Source organism: Carassius gibelio, chromosome B19, assembly GCF_023724105.1.
Source record: "Carassius gibelio isolate Cgi1373 ecotype wild population from Czech Republic chromosome B19, carGib1.2-hapl.c, whole genome shotgun sequence".
NCBI lineage: Eukaryota > Metazoa > Chordata > Actinopteri > Cypriniformes > Cyprinidae > Carassius > Carassius gibelio.
Window position 1 is genome coordinate 11202919 of NC_068414.1, and position 25260 is coordinate 11228178.

Here is a 25260-nt window from a genome sequence, read left to right on the forward strand (position 1 = left end):
GAAATGATTGGTGAGACGCGAGCCATGCTTGCTGATATTGTGGTCTGTAACTCCTCCCCGAGCTCCCCGTCTTGCTCTCTATCATTGGCTGTCGGTCATCACCGATGTAGTTTTCAGTTAGAACACTTTTCATGCTTTTAGAACACAGCATGATTTTGAATCGCCGACAGGTCTCGGTCTAGCATGCCAAACTCGGCTTTACACGCCCATGCACTGCGTGTGTTAACATGTCCACACACGTGGAGCTGATCGAGGAAGTGTGAGTGTTAGTACTGGCTTCAGGTGTGTTTTTCGTCAGTATTAAAGAGTACCTCTTTCACAGGAAGGTTTGTACTGATGCTCTTCAACCAAGCACATTATTGAAGTGTCAGACAGTTGTCCATAAGGAGGACGGTGAGTGTGAGAATACCTGCTCTTTGCGGTCATGCAGAACACATTTACATTGCAGTAGATGAGTTTAAAGTTCCTAAGACATTCTGTTCTTGTCATGTGAATGTTGGCACATGAGGAGGTTACGTTTTTGAGTGTTTGGGCTCAGAGGGTCTCTTTACCCCTCATTGGGGATTCCCTCTAAATCTATAAATAAAGAGCTCACACATCAGATATAAACAATACCATGTTCTAACGTATGGTCTGTGAGAATTTTTTTCTCTTTACTTTTTTTGTGATACTGTATGCTGCTACGCATTTTGGATGTGTGGGACCAGGACAAAACGTATCTTTTGTCCTCTATTTTACAAGAAGTGATGCAGTATTGAAGAAGTTAACTATGGCTCCACATCCTGTCACTCAGGCCATCATTGATCTGTCCGCTGGAGCATGTGGTAACAGACTTGTATTGTTCATTTCCTGGTGTCTACATTAATAACTGAAAGTGACGTGACATACAGCTAAGTATGGTGACCCATACTCATACATTTTGCTTTATAATGGGAATTTGTAAAAACATTCAGGCATGTTCTACACTGTTTCCTCTCTTCTGTCTTTTTCAGGTGGGATTGCATGTGTGCTAAGCGGGCAGCCCTTTGATACAGCCAAGGTGAAGATGCAGACTTTCCCAAGCTTGTACAGAGGCTTTGTCCACTGCTTCGTCTCGGTCTATAAACAGGTTGGACTGCGAGGGCTCTATCAGGGCACCACACCTGCCCTCATTGCCAACATTGCTGAAAATGCTGTGCTCTTCATGAGCTACGGCTTCTGCCAAAATGTTGTGCGCTTTGTTTTAGGACTGGACCAATGCACAGAACTCAGGTGAGGTATCATTACAGTAAAGTGCCACAAATAAGAATAAGACATACCATAGTCCCATTGAATATGAAACTCTTAAGCACTAAAACTATGAAAATCTATCATAGAAATGAATTACCAAAACAGCATCATAAGTATATAGCAGTGACTCAAAGGCCCCCAAAATAAAAGTAAAATGTGCATATTGTAAATGTTATGTTGCCTTATCAAATAACAAATATATAAATAAAATAACAGTGGTATACTGCATATACACTGTATGGACAAAATAATTGGGACACACCTCTTTTAATTAGCCTAATGAATTGAAATGTTTCAAAACGCATTGCCACTGGTGTGCACCTAGATACATTCTGCATAACAAACTTGCAGAAAAAATTCTGAAGAATAGTTTGTTTGGATGCCACTTTTTCAATAAATCAGTTAAAATTTCATCACACAGTCAACTGCAAATTATTATAATTATTATTATTACTATTATTATAAATTGGAAGTGTATAGGAACAGCAGCAACTTAGCCATGAAGCAGAAGACCATGTAACGTAGACTAACCATGTTCCGTACACTTCGCCACTCACCGCACGCCAGTGGCCACTCCTCCATTGTTGAAAGACATACAAGCATGCTTGTGCGCTCATTCTCCGGGGGGATACTTATTATACAGTCTACACTTAGATTGATGTCTTTAGGACCAATAGTTTTTGAGAAAACCTGGGAAAAGTACCACCTCCGACAGTGTATGGAAGATGATAGGGGTTAACGGTGTTCCGTACAGGCTTATAATGGTGTTCCGTACAGCGCTCATTACTTGATTTTATCTGCGAAAATTGACATTTAACTGATCAAAAGTGAACCGTTTATTTATTTTAACTGCAAAAAACATAATTTCAATAAATATCAAAGATTAGTACCTTTTTATTTGATTAAAATACAAGTTATTTGCTGCTTTAATAAAGGGCGCATGCGGGTTAGGCATGATTGTGTCGTGATATTAAATATGACATGAGTTAAGCATGAAACTTGTGAAAGGTTAGTGAACATAATTTCCATATCTTTCTGAAGATGCAGAAGACGAGAAGGGCAAATAATTTGCACTGATTAATAAAATAAAAAGGTTAACCAATGTGAAACCTTCATAAAGTAAGAGATCTCTGCTGTCTGTCTCAGGTGAGGGTGGCGCTAAGTGGTTATCGCCCGCAATCGATGATTAAACATTCCCATTTCAAAGCGGATATTCAACAAAAGGTAACATATTTAACAATTTATTTTGCTGCTCTAGTTGTCTGAATTTTTGAAGTAAATCTTCCCCACCGTCCATTTTCAAGCGCAGTGGGCGCTACAAGCAAACTTACTCAAATCTTACTGAAACAAACAGCGGATGGGTCTCTGTTTAGATCGGGGGTGAAAGAGAGAAACATAAGGATGACACAGATATATAGTTTATGTACGAACTGTAATTATTTATTCTGCATTCGGCGGTAAAACGTCACCTGTATGGAACATGGTTAGTCTACGTTAAAGTCCCAGAGCAGGGTTTACCAAGTGCTGAGGTATATGGTGCATAAAGGTCAGCAATACTCTACTGATTCCATAGCTGAAGAGTTCCAAATCTCCTCTGGCATTAATATCAGCATAAAAACTGTGCAGCGGGAACTTCATGGATTGGGTCTCTATGGCCAAACAGCTGCATGCAAGCCTCATATCACCAAGTACAATGGCACGCATCAGCTGGAGTAAAGCACGCTACCACTGGATTCGGGGGGAGTGGAAACATGTTCTGTGACAATAAAGCTTCTCTGTTTGGGGGATGTCAGGAGAATGTCACTTGACTGCATTATGCCAACTGTAAAGTTTGATGGAAGATGGGCAGTGGTATGTGATTCTTTTTTTCTTAAAGGTTGGGCTAGGCTTCTTACTTCAAGTGAAAGAATGTGTTAATGTCTTGCTCTACTGAGACATTTTGGAGAATGCTGTGTTTACACATTTGTGGGAATAGCTGGGAAAGGGCCATTTTCTATTACAGCTTGATTGTGCCCCAGTGCGCAAGGTAAGGCCCATTAAGTCATGGTCAGATGAGTTCAGTGTGAATATGTTTGGAATGAACTGGAACAGAGATTGATAGACAGCCTTCTCGTCCAACATCAATGCCTGACCCCACAAATGATCTAGATGAACAGACAAAACTGACCACAGAAACACACCAAAACGTTGAACAAAGTTTGTACATTAACATGAATGGGGAAAAAAAATTATATAACCACAATACTATGTCATAAAAACATTTTGGTCCTTATTTCTTAGTGCTTGTCCACATGCTGGAGAAACCCATTAAAGATACAGTATGACACAGAATCATGCTCTTTTGCTTCAATATTTTGTTCATATTAATAGACCAATGACTACCGCTCAGATTAGAATAATAACAGAACTTTTAAATGTATCTAGTATGATAAAACAGCTTTTTTCCCCCTGCATATGCACGAACGGAAGGAACGGAAAAGCAGTCGACTGTGGCGTTAATAAAAGCTCCGCTGCTTTTGAGCCGTGTGTCACACTGATTCAGCGGCTTCGTTTCGCTTCGACGGCGTTCAGCCTCACCCTGCTTCATTCTACTGTGTTAATAAATCATCAGCTCACCCATGAACATGATTTATGAGGCCCGTCCAATTGCATCAGCTGTAAGGATGACAACTCCCATGATTCAACATTCAGTCACAGCATCATCAAACTACACCTTTGTTTCTTTGTTTATTTTGAATACGCACTCTAGTGGCAAAAAATTACTTATTTTGCCTTTAAATCCTTGTCTCAACAGTTAAGCTAATCCCCCATTCACCATTGGTGAGGTTGATGAGGATCACAATCACTGGCTTCCCAGACCCTGGGTTTTCTCCCTGATCCCCCCCAGCCATTCATCGCACCTGCAATGGACCCCAGGCCAACACCATGCTCTACACAGACTCTAGCCTTTGGCCACAGCCACCATGGACCCTCAGCTTACTCTGTTCTAGAGCCAGCGCCTTTCACCCAGTCCATCCCAGAGCCATCACCTACCCCCCAATCTATCCAGGAGCCAGAGCTTATAGACCTAGTGGGTTTAGGTCCTACCCCTAAAGCACTTCCTTCTCTTCTGGTCCCATCCAGCTCTAGTGACTTACCGGTTCTGTCCATTTTTATTAATTTTTTTGACTTTGACCCTTCCTTGACCCTTAATAGCCTTGATGGTTTTGTCCTGGGCCACTGGTCATCCTTCTTTGACTCTGCCACGGTCCTCTTTCTCCTCCGGTTCTTCTCAGCTGGCTCCACCAGTACAGTCACAGTCTCCTGATCCACCACAGTCTTTGGAGTTGTGGAATCTGAAAAGACCCAACCCTCAGGCGCAGACACCTCCAATTACCCGGCTCTTTCATGGTCAGCAATTCCTAAATCTCCACTGTGGATTCCCATTCCTCTGGCTCTTCCAGGTGCCTGGTGAGGGGGACACTGTCATGTCCGGTTTGATTTCTGTTGAAGATCTTCATTTCATTCCTGTACTTCTATTGTGAACAAAAAGGTGTGAAAAAAGTGACAAAAATGTTAAATACATAAAAAATTATCTCCGTTACATCTTTACAATTTGTCCACTAATTAATAATGGTCATACTTAAGTTATTAATCCTCTTAATTTCACGATGCAGTGTTAAATTAGATTTTCTCCAGAAAAGGTAACAATGTAGTTTGTTTTTTGTTTGGTGTTACCATTGACTCGAAATGGTTTTCTTGAAATGGTTTTATATCTTGAGTCATATGCAGTGATTCATATTAGCGTGAAATGATACATGAACTATAAAAACGCTGTCAGTGTGACCTTTCCTGAAGTTCAGCAGTGTGTGTGATTATTAGATGTAATGTGTGTTTCAGTGATGTTCAGAAGGCCTGCTCAGGCTCTGTTGCGTCAATCTTCTCCTCTCTGGCTTCATGCCCCACTGAACTGGTTAAATGTCGGCTGCAGGCCATGCATGAAATGGAGGCATCCGGCAAGATCGCCAGTGGACAGAAAAGGTCTGGTTATGGTTCTTTTTAAATATATATTTGTTATTCAAGTCATATTTGTTTTCTATACACGCACACAGAGTATAATATATAAATAAATCAATAACAAGTACTACCATGATGATAGCTTTTATTTTACAAGATAAGACAATGGAAATAATGTCATAATTAAAATAAAAGATCAAAATGCTTTTTAAAGCAGACTCTTGTTTTTCTTATGCAAGCATTTGTTTTATGCACAGGTTTTGACAGGCCTTGAGAATTCCCTGAATTCCTGTTTTTACCAGTCATCATTTTCTTACCCCCATGTGGTTACCAGACGTTTTATTTATTTATTTGTTTGTTGTTCCACATACAGGTTTGGAATTATATGTATGTGTGTAAATGATGACAGAATTTACATTTTTGGGCAAGTTAACCCCTTAAGGGGCTAATGTTGGATGAAGGCATCTACAGTTCCTAAATTCAGTGTGCCTATAAAGCCACTGAACTCGGACAAATATGATGGGAAATCATAGTTCACCAGTAGTTTGGATCTTGCTGAAATTCCTTGCTCTCTTTCAGCACGGTGTGGTCTGTTGTGAAAAATGTGTTACGGACAAACGGACCTCTGGGCTTCTATCAGGGTCTCACCACCACTATAGTCCGTGAGATACCTGGATACTTCTGTTTCTTTGGAGGATATGAGCTCAGCCGCTCAATGTTTGCCCAACACATGGGAAGAGACAAAGAGCACATAGGTCAGTCCATGGGAAGGCCACTTAAAAAAATAATAATTGTGGCACAATATACTAATGTCATTGCAAAAAATGATTTTTTAAGAATGTCCAAGCTGCTTTTTCATTAACTTAATTCTTCTGTGGAACAGAACCTCTAGGATGATTCTTCTCTATGAACAGGAAGTTCTCCTCTGTTTCTGACAGGTGTTGTGCCCTTGATGATCAGTGGTGGTTTTGGCGGTGCCTGTCTGTGGTTGGTTGTGTACCCCATAGACTGTGTGAAGTCTCGCATCCAGGTTCTGTCTTTAGCAGGGAAACAGGAAGGCTTCCTCAAGACTCTTATGGGGATTTTACGAAATGAGGGTGAGATTTCAGTATTTATCTTTGTTTCAAAACCTAGTGCCATACTGTATGTAACATCTTGTCCGTCTTGATGATTGATAAATTCTCGACACGGGAAACTCAACTTATTGTTTAAATAAAGTTTACCGTTACCTAGGCTAAAAGCATGATACTTTGATGAGCGCAAAACTGCACAGTATACCAGTATTGAGAAAATAGTCACTTTGTGCTAATATCTTTTAAGTAGGGATGGTAATTTAACGTGTTAATTAGATTAATTATGGAGAAAAATAATGCGTTAAAATTATTAACGCATTTGACGCAGTTGCCCCGCCCCAGACCTGTGTGGATCATCTGCCATTTCATACACTCGATTGATGACTAATATGAGGCAGAGAAACAACTTACTGTGTGATGGGGGCTTGTAATTATCCCTGAAATTCATGATATGGGGCAAAAGGCCCATTTGTGTCTCATATTTACATCACATAGTTAAGAAATATCACACAAGTTGTACGTGCAATATCACACGACCACAAATGTGATGCTCATCTTATGATGACAACAGTTCATTAAGAAGTTAATATTCTGTTATTTTAAACACAAATGTTGTCCGTTTTGCAAAATTTTGCCAATCAGAGGTTAGAGACAAAGCAGAACTGTTCATCTCCAAGCAACTCGCAGCGGCATTTCATTTCTTAATCCATGTTTTGAACGAATTTGGTGAACCATTTGTGACGTTGAACCATTGGCCATAGTCATGTTGGCTGTATGTATGTATGACAAAGTACTGTGGGAGCGATTCAAAAGCACAAGGAGTCGTCTGCTCTCTAATGATCCGCTTCAAGTCGAACAAGCCTAATGATTCAATGAACCATTCATAAAGAACCCTTTACTTCACTCATGAACACTGTTGGGAGCGTTAATTTAAAAAAGTAATTATAGTTACTCACTACTTGTTCCAAAAAGTAACTGAGTTAGTAACTGAATTACTCTACAATAAAAGTAACTCATTACCAGGGAAAGTAACTATTTGTGTTACTCTTAAAAAAAAAAAAAAAAAAGAAAGTTACTATATGTCAAATATATATATATTTTTTTGCAGTTTTAGCAGTTTTCACAAGTCAGTTGAAATGAGTAGAAAAGACAGGTGTTCGTACATAACATTCGATATTTATTGCACGTCAAAAGACAGCAAGAGTTTTATCCTGCACTTCAAGTATTATCTTTATATTTGTAAGAAAAGTGTTTTTGGCCACTAGCTTTGTAGATGCGTCACACATTACATGCACATTCTTGCCTTTGACCACAATGAATTTGAAGTAGTGCTTCTATTTCCACCTTGAAAATGCCAACTTTTCATCGGATTGCTCCTGACTCACCATTTCTGCTGCTGCTGCGCATCTGTGCTGTTGCATGTTTGTGTGTTTGGTGCCGCTGGCGCGTGTGCCGGCATGTGTGTAAAAACACTGGCTCTGATTGGCTACCATGAAACATGACTCTGCCTTAGCCAATCATAATCACTTATCTCGTCATTAACCCACCTGCTCACTCGCTGTGTGAGCCAGGGGTGCGTTCGGATTGCATAGTTTATTAAATCAATGCATAGTAACGCACCGCATTTAACTTTCAGTAATGGTAACGAATTAATAAAATATAACAATATTTACCACCACCTACTTGCAGTTTTAGTTTATTGTTTGGAGTATCATTTCATTAAAGAAATAATGTAATATTTTCATAGTAATAATAATCAAATTAAGAAAATAAATTATTAAAGTTATATTTCACCCAACCAAAAACCAACCAACAATTCTGTCATCATTTACTCACATGGTCCAAAACAGTTGGCTACATGTAATACATTTTATCAAACAATCTATCTTTTGGTAGTAATTTCTCCAAATATGATGTGTGATTTACTTTTATTAATTAATCACAACATCTTGTAAGTAATTAAAGAAAAAATTGTATCGCTTACCAGCTCTACTTTTAAATATTGAATGAAATATACATTATGAAATGCTTCGAAAAGTTTCAAAAATTAAGTTGTACGTTTGAAGGAGTATTTCTGCTCCAAAAATACCTCTTCCGGTTTGTCACAAGTTTCGGAAAGTGTTTTTCGAGTATGGATCTGTGTGACGTTAGATGGAGCGGAATTTCCTTATATGGGTCCTAGGGCACTTCTGCCGGAAGAGCGCGCGCTCCTGTATAGCGAGGCTGAGCAGCACAGACAGTTCACTGATCAGAGCGAGAGCGTCGCGAAAAGTCACAAAAGAAGTGTGTTTTTGGTTGCCAGGGCAAGACAACCCTGCACAGATTACCAAAGAAAAACAGCATTAAGGGACCAGTGGATGGAGTTTATTTTTACAGAGCATCAACGGAGTTGTGCAAGTGTTTGTGTTTGTTCTCTGCATTTCGAAGATGCTTGTTTTACAAACAAGGCCCAGTTTGACGACGGATTTGGATATCGTTTATTTCTTAAGGATGATGCAATCCCAACGAAAAAGGGTCACGATCGTGTGTTGGAACCGCAGGCGGTGAGTAAAACTGCTTAAAATATCTCTGCCTCCTTGTTAGTGCGTCCCCTCCCATCGGAGACCCGGGTTTGAGCCCCGCTCGGAGCGAGACGTTGCTGCTGCTGCTTTCGTTCAGTTTCAGCCTCTGGATCTGATTCTGGATCATAAATATACGCTGAATCTGACTGTTAGCCATGGTTTGTTTTGGATGATGGTTTTTTCCTCAATGTCACAGCTTCCAAACGCTCTCAACGCAAAAGCTTACTGGCGCTCGTGATTCTTTAGCTCCGCCTCCAGCCGGTCGTGTTTTTCCGGGAAAAATCGGTACAGACTTTCTCTAATGAATATAATAAAACTAAAGACTTTTTGGAGTTATGAAGGATGCAGTACTACTATATGGGTACTCAAGATTAACAGGATATTGAGTGAAAACGAGCATTTCACCCCCCCTTTAAGTGTGCATATTTAGAAATTAGGTGCTGATATTTAGCCAGAAAGTAAGATGGAATTTCAATAGCTTGTAATGTAATTCACAGTAAAGAGACACTAAAATACCTTAACTTGCTAAAAAAGTACACTGCAAAAGATAAATAAATAAATACAGTGGTTTCCTGTAATATTACAAATACCTTCAATTTAAAATGAAAAGATAAAAAATTGTTCAATAACTGTCAGCCAAAAAAAACAAAAACATAAAATTAAGGTAAAATATCCTAATTCAAATAAAGTGCAAAAAATTGTACTGCAAACATTAAATAACTGTTGATTTACAGGTACCTGAATTATTACTTCATTGTACTACTTTATTGTAAAATATATCAACACACATTCATGAGCTGATGTATATATAGAAATCACTGTGTTAGTGATTACACAGTTATTGCTTTTAAATAAAGTAACATGCCACATAACAGCAAGATTATGTTTTGGTCCATAATGGGCCAAACAGGCTCTTCTCTGCAGCACAATGGAAATCCACACAACTCTACAGAAACTATTTATATCCAACTCCCACAGATCTCTCAACTTCTTAGCAGAGGATGATTAAACCACTCCAAAAGATTGATTCACTTATTACTAGATTGACTTCTTTCATACAGATGTTCTCATTGAGAATTAACAGGGGTTTAGAAGTTTTATTGAAAATAATACAGTTGGATGTTATCATGATGGAGCAATATGTCTGATATAGCTGGGCTCTGGACCCTTGTCTTTAATTTCTTGTCTTGTAATTTCTTTAAAGATTTTTGCACTCTATGTGAATTACTATATTTTACCTTTTTTTTTTTTTTCATTGGACCATTTTGTGAAGTAATTTGTCTAATAATTCAGGAAGCATGTAAGATTTTTAGGGGCCAAGCACCGAAGGTGCGAGGCACCTATTGTTTTTGTTGGCGTTCTTATTATTAGGGGCCAAGCACCGAAGGTGCGTAGGCACCTATTGTTTTCGTTGGCGTTATTATTATTAGGGGCCAAGCACCGAAGGTGCGTAGGCACCTATTGTTTTCGTTGGCGTTATTATTATTATTCTTCTTCTTCTTCCGCCGCAAGTCTATGGCAGCCCATAGAACCGTTTGCGGGAAAGTTGTATAATTTGGCACACTGATAGAGGACAGTCCCAACATTAACTATAGCAAATTTGAAGCCTCTAACTCCTACTCTCTAGCGCCACCACTTGTCCAAACTTTCAATGTTTGTATGCTAATAACTTTTGAACCGTAAGCCAGAAAATGGAAATTCTTTTTTCCTCTGAATCCTTGGCTCAGGCCAAGTCGAATGAACCCTAAAATTCAAAAATCGCAAGGTTTAGTTTTTTCGCTATTTTCAATTATTCGAAAAACCTACTTTTTCGAACTCGTCCTAGACGGTTAGTCCGATTGCCACGAAAATTAGCTCAGATCATCTTCAGACCATGCCGGCAAAAAGTTATGGAATTCAAGTTGATTCGTCCAACTGTTGTCGAATGACACGTAAACAAATTTGACGAAAAGCACGCAAACATGCACGTGAGGCTATATCCCGGCAACGGTTTGGCATATTGAGACCAAACTTGGTGTGTGTTATAACAAGCATGAACTGAGACTACCTGCAGTGTTTTGACACAGCGCCACCTAGTGGTCAGGAGATATGAAAAATGCATATTTTGGCTTATAACTACTGAATGGTTTGGCCAAAAATCACACAACTGGTCTCTTTAGATTCAGTGAGTCATGTCGAGTCGAATGATATCCAATTTTCCTGTGTCGGCCATTTTAGGCGTCGGCCATTTTGAATTATGTTTCAAAATGCTGTATTTTTTGAACGCAGCATCGTATCGTTTCGCAAATAATTACAAAAATATTCGGCTCCATGCCCTGAAGGTACTCAAAAAGTTTGGTGGCAGCGCCACCTTGTGGCCAATAGTTATAAAGAAATATCACATAAATGCTAATAACTTTTGAATAAATTAGTCTATTAAAATTAAAATGGTCTCGCTATATTCTGTGGGTCATGCCGAGAGTATTGATACCAATAATGTGAAAATTGGCCTTACTTCCTGTCCGCCATTTTGCTTAATGTTGAAAACCTACTTTTTCGAACTCCTCCTAGACCGTTAGCCCAATTTTCACCAAATTTGACGTGAATCATCTTCAGTCCATGCTGGCAAAAAGTTATGGATTTTGTGTCGATATACGTAACGTTTCTCATTTAGCGCATCAACGAATTTGCTGGAAGGGTGCCAAAATGCATTTGAGGCTGTATCTCTGCAACACTTTGACATATTTGCACCAAACTTTGTATGTGTCATCGCCACCTCACACTGACCATGCCACATAAATTTGGTAACAGCGCCACCTATTGGTCAAGAGTAATAAACCATTCATTAACCATGAGTAATTACACTTTTTAAAATGCTAATAACTTTTTAATGCATTAGCCTATTTGAAGGAAACAGGGCTCAAAATATTCCCTGGCTTATGCCGATAACATAGATACCAAATATACCACGGTAAGCTGAACTTCCGGTCCGCTATTTTGATATATGTTGAAAACATACTTTTTCGAACTCCTCATCAACCGTATGTCCGATTTTCACCAAATTCGAATCAAATGATCTTCAGGCTATACTGATTCAAAGTTATGGATTTTGAGTCGATAGACAAAACCGTTGACGCATACCACATCGACGAATTTGAGGCACAATGAGAAAATGACACTTGAGGCTGTATCCCTGGAATGCTTTGGCATATTGACACCAAACTTTGTGTGTGTCATTGAAAAGTCACACAGAGTACACCAAATAGATTTTATAACAGTGTCACCTATTGGTCAAGCTTGATAAACCAAGTAATCATGCTACTAGAGGTGGTATTGGTGTTTTTTTTTTTTTTGCCATTTCAAATACAATAATTCCAAAATTGCTGTTATTGCTCATTAATGTATTTGGTGTGATGCTTTATGCGATGCTTAGCTACTACATTTGCCGTTGGAGTGCTTGGCCCCGTGATTGCTGCTTGCAGCTATATTTCTTCTTCTTCTTCTTCTTCTTCTTCTTCCGCCGCAAGTCTATGTTAGCCCATAGAACCGTTTGCGGGAAAGTTGTATAATTTGGCACACTGATAGAGGACAGTCCCAACATTAACTATAGCAAATTTGAAGCCTCTAACTCCTACTCTCTAGCGCCACCACTTGTCCAAACTTTCAATGTTTGTATGCTAATAACTTTTGAACCGTAAGCCAGAAAATGGAAATTCTTTTTTCCTCTGAATCCTTGGCTCAAGCCAAGTCGAATGAACCCCAAAATTCAAAAATCGCAAGGTTTAGTTTTTTCGCTATTTTCAACTTTTCAAAAAACTTACTTTTTCGAACTCGTCCTAGACGGTTTGTCCGATTTTCACGAAAATTGGCTCAGATCATCAACAGACCATGCTGGCAAAAAGTTATGGAATTCAAGTTGATTCGTCCAACCGATCTCGAATGACACGTGAAAAAATATGACGAAAAGCACGCAAAAATACACGTGAGGCTATATCTCCACAACGGTTTGGCGTATTGAGACCAAACTTGGTGTGTGTTATAATAAGCATGACCTGAGACTACCTGCAGTGTTTCGACACAGCGCCACCTAGTGGTCAGGAGATATGAAAAATGCATATTTTGGCTTATAACTTCTGAATGGTTTGGCCAAAAATTACAAAACTGGTCTCTGTAGATTCAGTGCGTCATGTCGAGTCGATTGATATCCAATTTTCCCGTGTCGGCCATTTTAGGCGTCGGCCATTTTGAATTATGTTTCAAAATGCTGTATTTTTTGAACGCATCATCGTATCGTTTCGCAAATAATTACAAAAATATTTGGCTCCATACCCTGAAGATACTCAAAAAGTTTGGTGGTAGCGCCACCTTGTGGCCAATAGTTATAATTAAATATCCCATAAATGCTAATAACTTTTGAATAAATTAGACTATTAAAATTAAAATGGCCTCCCTATATTCTGTGGGTAAAGCCGAGAGCATTGATACCAATTATGCGAATATTGGCCATACTTCCTGTCCGCCATTTTGATTAATGTTGAAAACCTACTTTTTCGAACTCCTCCTAGACCGTTTGTCCGATTTTCACCAAATTTGACGTGTATCATCTTCAGACCATGCTGGCAAAAAGTTATGGATTTCGTGTCGATATATGAAACGGTTCTCATTAAGCGCATCAACGAATTTGTTGGAAGGGTGCCAAAATGCATTTGAGGCTGTATCTCTGCAACGCTTTGACATATTTGCACCAAACTTTGTATGTGTCATCGCCACCTCAGACTGACAATGCCACATAAATTTGGTAACAGCGCCACCTATTGGTCAAGAGTAATAAACCATTCAATAACGGTTAATAAATACACTTATTAAAATGCTAATAACTTTTAAACGCATTAGCTTATTGCAATGAAAATGGCCTCAAAATATTCCCTGGTTTATGCCGACAACATAGATACCAAATATGCCAGATTAAGCTGAACTTCCGGTCGGCAATTTTTATTTATGTTAAAAACCTACTTTTTCGAACTCCTCATCAACCGTTAGTCCAATTTTCACCAAAATTGAATCAGATGATCTTCAGACTGAGCTGACACGAAGTTATGGATTTTGTGTCGATAGACAAAACCGTTTTTGCATACCACAGCGACAAATTTGAGGCACAATGCCAAAATGACACTTGAGGCTGTATCTCTAGAATGCTTAGGCATATTGACACCAAACTTTTTGTGTGTTATTGTCATCTCACACAGAAAACACCAAATTGATTTGAATACAGCACCACCTGTTGGTCAAAAGTGATAGGCCTTTTAATCTTATTACTAGTGGTTGTATTTATGATTTTTCAGCCATTTCAATTACAATCATCCTAAAATTGTTGTAATTGCTCATTGTTGAATTTGGTGTGATGCTCCATGCTATGTTTAGGTCCTGAATTTGCCGGTGGAGTGCTTGGCCCCGTAATTGCTGCTTGCAGCTATATTTAGGGGCCAAGCACCGAAGGTGCGAGGCACCTATTGTTTTTGTTCCGGTTCTTATTATTATTATTATTATTATTATTATTCTTCCGACTGGGAGTCTATGGCAGCCCATAGAACCGAATGCGGGAAAGTTGTTTTGGTTTGACATTCTGATAGAGGACAGTGCCAACATTTAGTACACCAATTTTGGTGTGTCTAAGACATTCCCTCTAGCGCCACCAACTGTCCGAAATTTCACTTTAATTTTGTTAATAACTTTTTAACCGTAAGTCCAATCAACAACATTCTTTTTTCCTCTGATTTCTGAGCTCATGCCGATTCGATTGCACCCTATGCCGTCATTTTCCGTCATAGAAATATGGCCGCCATTTTGAATTATTTGAAAAACCTACTTTTTCGAACTCGTCCTAGACGGTTTGTCCGATTCACACGAAAATTGAACCAGATCATCTTCAGGCAGTGCTGACCAAAAGTTATGCAAATCAAATTGATTCGTCAAACCGTTTTCGAAAAACGCTCAAACAAATTTTACGAAACGCTTAGAAAAACAGTCGTAAGGCTGTATCTCTGCAACGATTTATCGTATTCAGACCAAACCTGGTACATGTCATAACAAGCATGACCTGAGGCTACTTGCTGCGTTTCGGCGCAGCGCCACCTACTGGTCCGGAGATATGAAAAATTGCTATTTTTGCTTATAACTTCTAAACAGTTTGTCCAAAAATCATAACATTGGTCTTGTTAGATTCAGGGCAACATGCCGAGTCGACTGATATCAAATTTTACCATTTCGGCCATTTTGTCTATCGGCCATTTTGAATTTTGTGCTAAAATGCTGTATTTTCAGAACGCATCAACGGATTGTTACGAAACATGGTATGGGTCATCAGCACAATGTCCTGAAGGAGTGTGAGAAGTTTCGAAACAGCGCCACCTAGTGGTGATCATCCTTTTTTAAATGCTTATAACCTTGGGTGTGGTCGACTTATTTTCTCGAGACTCACCAAATTAGACTCCTGAAACCTTACAGAGTCCTACGATACCAAACATGTTAGGTTTCGCCTTACGGTTTGTGTAGCGTTGTGATTTAGCGCTTAAAAAACATCTGGCTATATCTTCGAAACCACTTGTCTGATCGAGACGAAACCACCGTCAGAAGTTCGGAAACATAGGTCGATAGCTAAACGCCAATGCCCAAATGCCAAAATATTGATGGTAAGGTGTAGTAATATTCAATCAAAGTCAAGAGTCAGTCATTTTTTACGTGCTTTTTCATATAAATGTCTATAACTCTGAAGTGAATTGAGATATTTTCACCAAAATTGACACACATATGTATGGGCTCACTCTGAGCACACATAAAAAGAAATGGTGGGACTGAGCCTCTTGGTGGCGCTATAATAGAACAAAATATGAAATTATCATTGACTTCAATACAGTTTTGTGAAATAAAATGCAATACTAAACAAATGCATTGATGTAATATTACGAAACTCAGAATGTGCCAACAACACCATCCCCTGAAGGTACTCAAAATATTTTGAAACACCGCCACCTAGTGGTCAACAGTTATAACTCAATTTAAATAAAGGCTAATAACTTTTGAATAAATCTGGCTATTGACATGACGCTGGTCTTTTTAGATTCCTTGGGTCAAGTCGAGAACATAGATACAAAGTTTTCCTTATTTGGCTGAACTTCCTGTCCGCCATTTTGATTAATGTTGAAAACTTACTTTTTCGAACTCCTCCTAGACCGTTAATCAGATTTTCACCAAATTTGACGTGGATCATCTTCAGACCATGCTGGCAAAATGTTATGGATTTCGTTTCGATATACGAAACTGTTCTCATTTAGCGCATCAACGAAGCTGCTGGAAGGGTTCCAAAATGCATTTGAGGCTGTATCTCAGCAAAGCTTTGACATATTTGCACCAAACTTTGTATGTGTCATCGTCACCTCACACTGACCATTCCAAACTAATTTGGTAACAGCGCCACCTATTGGTTACACGTGATAAGCAAATAAATCCTATTACTAGTTGTTGTGTTTATTGTTTTCAAGCCATTTTGCCTAAAATAATCTTAAAACTTTCTTAATTACTCATTCCTGCCGTTCGTCTGAAGCTTGCTTCTGTAGTGCTTGGCCCCGTTATTGCTGCTTGCAGCTATATTTATTATTATTATTATTATTATTATTCTTCCGACTGGGAGTCTATGGCAGCCCATAGAACCGAATGCGGGAAAGTTGTTTTGGTTTGACATTCTGATAGAGGACAGTGCCAACATTTAGTACACCAATTTTGGTGTGTCTAAGACATTCCCTCTAGCGCCACCAACTGTCCGAAATTTCACTTTAATTTTGTTAATAACTTTTTAACCGTAAGTCCAATCAACAAAATTCTTTTTTCCTCTGATTTCTGAGCTCATGCCGATTCGATTGCACCCTATGCCGTCATTTTCTGTCATAGAAATTTGGCCGCCATTTTGAATTCTTTGAAAAACCTACTTTTTCGAACTCGTCCTAGACGGTTTGTCCGATTCACACGAAAATTGAACCAGATCATCTTCAGGCAGTGCTGACCAAAAGTTATGCAAATCAAATTGATTCGTCAAACCGTTTTCGAAAAACGCTCAAACAAATTTTACGAAACGCTTAGAAAAACAGTCGTAAGGCTGTATCTCTGCAACGATTTATCGTATTCAGACCAAACCTGGTACATGTCATAACAAGCATGACCTGAGGCTACTTGCTGCGTTTCGGCGCAGCGCCACCTACTGGTCCGGAGATATGAAAAATTGCTATTTTTGCTTATAACTTCTAAACAGTTTGTCCAAAAATCATAACATTGGTCTTGTTAGATTCAGGGCAACATGCCGAGTCGACTGATATCAAATTTTACCATTTCGGCCATTTTGTCTGTCGGCCATTTTGAATTTTGTGCTAAAATGCTGTATTTTCAGAACGCATCAACGGATTGTTACGAAACATGGTATGGGTCATCAGCACAATGTCCTGAAGGAGTGTGAGAAGTTTCGAAACAGCGCCACCTAGTGGTGATCATCCTTTTTTAAATGCTTATAACCTTGGGTGTGGTCGACTTATTTTCTCGAGACTCACCAAATTAGACTCCTGAAACCTTACAGAGTCCTACGATACCAAACATGCTAGGTTTCGCCTTACGGTTTGTGTAGCGTTGTGATTTAGCGCTTAAAAAACATCTGGCTATATCTTCGAAACCACTTGTCTGATCGAGACGAAACCACCGTCAGAAGTTCGGAAACATAGGTCGATAGCTATACGCCAATGCCCAAATGCCAAAATATTGATGGTAAGGTGTAGTAATATTCAATCAAAGTCAAGAGTCAGTCATTTTTTACGTGCTTTTTCATATAAATGTCTATAACTCTGAAGTGAATTGAGATATTTTCACCAAAATTGACACACATATGTATGGGCTCACTCTGAGCACACATAAAAAGAAATGGTGGGACTGAGCCTCTTGGTGGCGCTATAATAGAACAAAATATGAAATTATCATTGACTTCAATACAGTTTTGTGAAATAAAATGCAATACTAAACAAATGCATTGATGTAATATTACGAAACTCAGAATGTGCCAACAACACCATCCCCTGAAGGTACTCAAAATATTTTGAAACACCGCCACCTAGTGGTCAACAGTTATAACTCAATTTAAATAAAGGCTAATAACTTTTGAATAAATCTGGCTATTGACATGACGCTGGTCTTTTTAGATTCCTTGGGTCAAGTCGAGAACATAGATACAAAGTTTTCCTTATTTGGCTGAACTTCCTGTCCGCCATTTTGATTAATGTTGAAAACTTACTTTTTCGAACTCCTCCTAGACCGTTAGTCAGATTTTCACCAAATTTGACGTGGATCATCTTCAGACCATGCTGGCAAAATGTTATGGATTTCGTTTCGATATACGAAACTGTTCTCATTTAGCGCATCAACGAAGCTGCTGGAAGGGTTCCAAAATGCATTTGAGGGTGTATCTCAGCAAAGCTTTGACATATTTGCACCAAACTTTGTATGTGTCATCGTCACCTCACACTGACCATTCCAAACTAATTTGGTAACAGCGCCACCTATTGGTTACACGTGATAAGCAAATAAATCCTATTACTAGTTGTTGTGTTTATTGTTTTCAAGCCATTTTGCCTAAAATAATCTTAAAACTTTCTTAATTACTCATTCCTGCCGTTCGTCTGAAGCTTGCTTCTGTAGTGCTTGGCCCCGTTATTGCTGCTTGCAGCTATATTTATTATTATTATTCTTCCGACTGGGAGTCTATGGCAGCCCATAGAACCAAATGCGGGAAAGTTGTAATGGTTTGACATTCTGATAGAGGACAGTGCCAACATTAAGTACACCAATTTTGGTGGGTCTAAGACATTGCCTCTAGCGCCACCAACTGTCCAAAGTTTCACTTTTATTTTGTTAATAACTTTTTAACCCTAAGGCCAATCAACAAAAATCTTTTTTCCTCTGATTCCTGAGCTCATGCCGATTCGATTGCATCCTATGACGTCATTTTCTGTCATAGAAATATGGCCTCCATTTTGAATTTTTTAAAAAACCTACTTTTTCGAACTCGTCCTAGACGGTTTGTCCGATTCACACGAAAATTGAACCAGATTATCTTCAGGCAGTGCTGACCAAAAGTTATGCAAATCAAATTGATTCGTCAAACTGTTTTCGATAAACGCTCAAACAAATTTTACATAACGCTTACAAAAACAGTCGCAAGGCTGTATCTCTGCAACGATTTATCGTATTCAGACCAAACCTGGTACATGTCATAACAAGCATGACCTGAGGCTACTTGCTGCGTTTCGGCCCAGTGCCACCTACTGGTCCGGAGATATGAAAAATTGCTATTTTTGCTCATAACTTCTAAACAGTTTGTCCAAAAATCATAAAATTGGTCTTGTTAGATTCAGGGCAACATGCCGAGTCGACTGATATCCAATTTTACCATCTCGGCCATTTTGACTGTCGGCCATTTTGAATTTTGTGCTAAAATGCTGTATTTTAAGAACGCAGCAACGGATTGTTACGAAACTTGGTATGGGTCATCAGCACAATGTCCTGAAGGAGTGTGAGAAGTTTCGAAACAGCGCCACCTAGTGGTGATCTTCTTTGTTTAAACGCTTATAACTCTGGGTGTGGTCAACTTATTTTCACGAGACTCATCAAATTAGACTCTTGAAACCTTACCGAGTCCTACGATACCAAACATGCTAGGATTCACCTTACGGTTTGTGTAGCGTTGTGATTTAGTGCTTAAAAAACATTTGGCTATATCTTCGAAACCGCTTGTCTGATCGAGACGAAACCACCGTCAGAAGAAGGAAACATAGGTCGATAGCTATACACCAATGCCCTAATGCAAAAACATTGATAGTAAGGGGTAGTAATATTCAATCAAAGTCAAGAGTCAGTCAATTTTTATGTGTTTTTTCATGTAAATGTCTATAACTCTGAAGTGAATTGAGATATTTTCACCAAAATTGACACGCATATGTATGGGCGCACTCTGATGACACATAAAAAAAATGGTGGGACTGAGCCTCTTGGTGGCGCTATAATAGAACAAAACATGAAATTCCCATTGACTTCAATACACTTATGTGAAATAAAAGGCTATGCTAATCAAATGCATTGGTGTTATATTCCGAAACTCAGAATGTGCCAACAACACCATCCCCTGAAGGTACTCAAATTATTTTGAAACAGCGCCACCTAGTGGTCAAAAGTAATAACTCAATTTACATAAAGGCTAATAACTTTTGAATAAATCTGGCTATTGACATTACGGTGGTCTTTTTAGGTTCCTTGGGTCAAGCCGAGAACATAGATACAAAGTTTTCCTTATTTGGCTGAACTTCCTGTCCGCCATTTTGATTAATGTTGAAAACCTACTTTTTCGAACTCCTCCTAGACCGTTAGTCAGATTTTCACCAAATTTGACGTGGATCATCTTATGACCATGTTAGCAAAAATTAACGATTAAAAATTAAAGAAACGGTTCTCATTTAGCGCATCAACAAATCTGCTGGAAGGGTGCCAAAATTCATTTGAGGCTGTATCTCTGCAAAGCTTTAACATATTTGCACCAAACTTTGTATGTGTAATCGACACCTCACACTGACCATTCCAAACTAATTTGGTAACAGCACCACCTATTGGTTACACGTGATAAGCCAATAAATCCGATTACTAGTTGTTGTGTTTATTGTTTTCAAGCCATTTTACCTAAAATAATCTTAAAACTGTCTTAATTACTCATTCCTGCCGTTCGTCTGAAGCTTGCTTCTGTAGTGCTTGGCCCCGTTATTGCTGCTTGCAGCTATATTTTTATTTATTTTTTTATTTGTACAATTTAAATGTAATGTATGCATTTATGAGACGCTTTAATCCAAAGCGACTTACAGTGCATTGAGGTTAAAACATTTTTTTTACCTAATATGTGTTCCCTGGGAATCAAACCCACAACCTTGCGATGCTGTATTTTGTAATTTTTTTTAAATTTACATTTTAAAATTATTTTTTTTGTGTGTGGCAGCCTCTGCTGCCAGCAATATGATGTTTTTTTTTCTCTCTCTCTCTCTCTCTCTCTTTTTAAGGTGCGATTAATGGTGTAAGCAGATCTGTTCATTTGCTCCATCTGGGGGTGATTTCATAATTTACTTTTTTAAATTTATATATATTTATATGTAATTTAAGAAAACTCTATAAATAATGCAGTATTTCTCTGTAATAAAATAAAATAAGTAAATAATGTGTTTGGTTAATGATATACTTTAAATAAAAGCCAAATTGTTATTCTTACAGATATTGTACGTTAGTTTAAAGAGTTGCATAAAATTTAACGTGAAGAAAAACGAAATAGTTTTCTTACTGCACTGCAATACAAAATAAATAATTTTGTTTTATAATTTTGGTCAAGTCACCTTTTTTTATATAGCGCTTTAAAACAGATTGTCAAAGCAACTGAACAACATTCATTAGGAAAAAAGTGTGTCAATAATGCAGAATTACAGATAAAGGCAGTTCATCATTGAATTCAGTGATGTCATCTCTGTTCAGTTTAAATAGTATCTGTGAAATCATTTGCAATCAAGTCAATGATATCGCTGTAGATGAAGTGACCCCAACTAAGCAAGCCAGAGGCGACAGCGGCAAGGAACCAAAACTCCATCGCTGACAGAATGGAGAAGAAATCTTGGGAGAAACCAGGCTCAGTTGGGGGGCCAGTTCTCCACTGACCAGACGAAACCAGTAGTTCAATTTCAGGCTGTAGCAAAGATTGTGCAGAAGAATCATCTTTAATCAAGATTTAAACTGCAAGAGTGTGTCTGCCTTCCGAACAATGTTATTCCAGAGTTTAAGTGCTAAATAAGAAAAGGATCTGCCGCCCGCAGTTGATTTTGATATTCTAGGTATTATCAAATTTCCTGAGTTTGCAACGGACGTGGAGGACTATAATGTAACAAGAGCTTGTTCAAATACTGAGGTGCTAAACCAGGGGTAGGCAATTTCGGTCCTAGAGAGTCGCAGACCTGCAGAGTTCAGCTTCAACCCTAATCAAACACACCTGAACAAGCTCATCAATCCATTCATGATTACTAAGGTACAGGCAGGTGAGTTTTTTTTTTTTTTTTAGGGTTGGAGCTGAATTGTGCAGGACTGCAGCTCTCTTGGATCGAACTTGCCAATCCATGTGCTAAACCATTCAGGGCTTTACAAGTAATAAGCAATATTTTAAAATCTATACATTTAATAGGAAGCCAGTGAATTGTTGACAGAGACATGGTCATACATGGTCATACTTCCTGGTTCTAGTAAGAACTCGTTGTCTAACATTGAGGTCATAAACGGATGGATTGACATTTCTGCATTTGACATTGACAAAAATATGTATCTAAATTATGACCTGTGCTCTATAGGTCATAATTTAGATATATAATTTTGAGATGGAAAAATTTAGTTTTACCAATGGTAGAAATGGGACTTCCTAAGGAAAGATTGCTATAAAATAGCACACCTAGGTTCCCTAACTGATGATGAAGAATTGACAGAGCAGCCATTGAGTCTTAGATGGCGTTCTAGGTTATTACATACAGAGTTTTTAGGTCCTATATTTAACACCTCTGTTTTTTTCAGAATTTAGCAGTAAGAAATTACTCGTCACCCAGTTTTTTATATCGACTATGCATTCCGTTAGGTATTCAAATTGGTATATTTTGCCGGGCCGTGAAGAAATAAAGAGCTGAATATCATCAGCATAACAGTGAAAGCTAATACCTTGTTTCTTGATGATATCTCCCAAGGGTAACATGTAAAGCATGAAGACTAATGGCACTAGTACTGAGCCTTGAGGTACTCCATACTGCACTTCAGTACTTACTGTGATCAGTAAGATACCTCTTCATTCACTGCTATAAATTGATGGCGTTCATATAAGTACGATTTAAACCATGGTAATGCACATCCATTGATTCCAACAAAGTGTTCTAGTCTATGCAAAGGAATGTTGTTGTCAATACAACAAACGTGTCAAACATGGCACTAAGATCCAATAGAACTAATAGAGAGATACAACAACGATCAGATGATAAGAGCAGGTCATTTGTAACTCTAAGGAGAGCAATCTCAGTACTATGATAGGGTCTAAATCCTCACTAGAAATCCTCACAGATACCTTTTTTTTGGGGGGGGGGTATCCTCACGTCGTACTATACTGATACAGTTGATATCTGAATGTTAAAATTAAATGTTAATCGAAATGTTTGTTTTCCTTTGGAATATAAGCCCATGCATGCAAATGGTCTCTCAGTCTAGTTCTGTAGACTACACAATCATGGGGAAGACTGCTGACTTGACATTTGTCCAAAAGACGACCATTGACCCCTTGCACAAGGAGGGCAAGACACAAAAGGTCATTGCAAAAGAGGCTGGCTGTTCACAGTGCTCTGTGTCCAAGCACATTAATAGAGAGGCAAAGGAAAGGAAAAGTTGTGGTAGAAAAAAAAGTGTACAAGCAGTAGGGATAACCGCACCCTGGAGAGGATTGTGTGGACTGCAGCTGGAGTCAGTGCTTCAAGAACCACTATGCAGAGACGTATACAAGATATGGGTTTCATTTGCTGGTGTTGGTCCACTGTGTTTTCTGAGGTCCAAAGTCATCACAGCCGTATACCAGGAAGTTTTAGAGCACTTCATGCTTCCTGCTGCTGACCAACTTTATGGAGATGCATATTTCATTTTCCAACAGGACTTGGCACCTGCACACAGTGCCAAAGTCACCAGTACCTCGTTTAAGGACCATGGTATCCCTGTTCTTAATTTTAGTGAAATCACCTTTTTTGATGATATTCTAATTATATGACCAACACCTGTGTGTGTGTGTGTGTGTGTGTGTGTGTGTGTGTGTGTGTGTGTGTGTGTGTGTGTGTGTGTATATATATATATATATATATATATTTATATGTGTGTGTGTGTGTGTGTGTGTGTGTGTATATATGTGTATATGTAGCAGAAAATTTTATTTCTGAATTAACCCTACTTTAGAGTAAAGCCTACTGTGCCCAAAACAGACAAAGCTGATAATTTAAGGCCTTTAAAATTATCAACATGATCAAAACTTTGCTAAGAAAAGATGTTGTACAAAATCTATTGCATTTTCTGACAGATTATATTCTGCCATCTTGTTTGCAGGAGTGGCTCCACTGTATTCCGGTTTGACCTCTACTATGATCCGAACATTTCCTGCCAATGGAGCTCTCTTTTTAGCCTATGAAGTCAGTCGCAAGATAATGATGCAACAGTTTGCCCTCTAGTGCATTTGGTTGCGTTTTGGAACATCCTTAGTGATGTCTTGGTATACATATCTGAACAACTTTAAAGGCTAAAAAGGCCTGTGTTTGACAAATATGTGAACAAACAATATTGTATTTTACTGTATTTTAATGTTTTTGATGTTTTATAAAATTAACTCTCTATGCTGCAACCTCTTAGACTTTAACTACACAAATACAACCACTTTACAAAAATGATTAAATATTTAGTAAATATTAAAGATTAAAAATTGTTTATTTAGAAATTAAATATTAATTTAAGCGTTTTATCAAATATTTGGAATTATTTACAAATACTATTGATATTAAATTAATATTTATGTTGTATTAAAGAACTACAAATACTACCATGTTAAGGATAATTATTTATTTTTATATTTGTTTATTAACACATTCATTTATATTATCGTATTTGTTTTTATTTCCTATTATTAGTTATTTATTTTTAATTTCTGCACATTTGTAACTCCATAGAATGCTGCTCCTTTCCAAACAATGGCAGTTCACACTGACCAAACTGATTAACTTTCAAAGGGACAAAAACATGTTAAACATATCACAAAGTAGTCCACTGAATTTGTGCAAAATATTGCAAACATTAAAAAAGTTGTAGAATTGGCTATAATATAAACTTTCATTATGTTATTCACAACATAATCACTATATATATATATATATATATATATATATATATATATATATATATATATATATATATATATATATATATATATATATATATATATATATAATAAACAAAAATCCCATCCTGTGAGTTCACAAACTTCTGCAAATGGATGACTGAATCAGTGAGATGAACTAAAGAACCTAATAATTTCTATTTGGTAATTTTGGTATCGTCAAATTGTATGTCCCTTGTCCAAAGTTATTTTATAGAATGAGAATACAGGTCCTTTTCAAAAAATTTGCATATTGTGATAAAAGTTCATTATTTTCCATAATTTAATGATAAAATTTAAACTTTCATATATTTTAGATTCATTGCACACTAACTGA

The 25260-nt window shown here is 38.0% G+C and overlaps 1 protein-coding gene across 4 annotated transcripts; it reads left to right on the forward strand.

The window, feature by feature from the left end:
- On the forward strand, positions 1 to 24814 carry LOC127979292 (mitochondrial ornithine transporter 1). 4 transcript variants are annotated; one of them, XM_052584644.1, is made up of 8 exons: positions 1 to 259; positions 323 to 393; positions 708 to 824; positions 993 to 1251; positions 5149 to 5289; positions 5845 to 6020; positions 6204 to 6362; positions 24104 to 24814. In XM_052584644.1, the coding sequence occupies exons 1-8, from the start codon at positions 228 to 230 to the stop codon at positions 24223 to 24225; spliced, it is 1077 nt and encodes a 358-aa protein (XP_052440604.1). In that variant the 5' UTR covers positions 1 to 227; the 3' UTR covers positions 24226 to 24814. The 4 variants fall into 4 exon arrangements, with proteins under 4 accessions (XP_052440604.1, XP_052440605.1, XP_052440606.1 ...); XM_052584647.1 differs by having other exon boundaries at positions 245 to 259; positions 742 to 824; positions 24104 to 24811; XM_052584645.1 differs by having other exon boundaries at positions 4 to 393; positions 742 to 824; positions 24104 to 24811.
- The last annotated feature ends 446 nt before the right edge of the window (positions 24815 to 25260 follow it).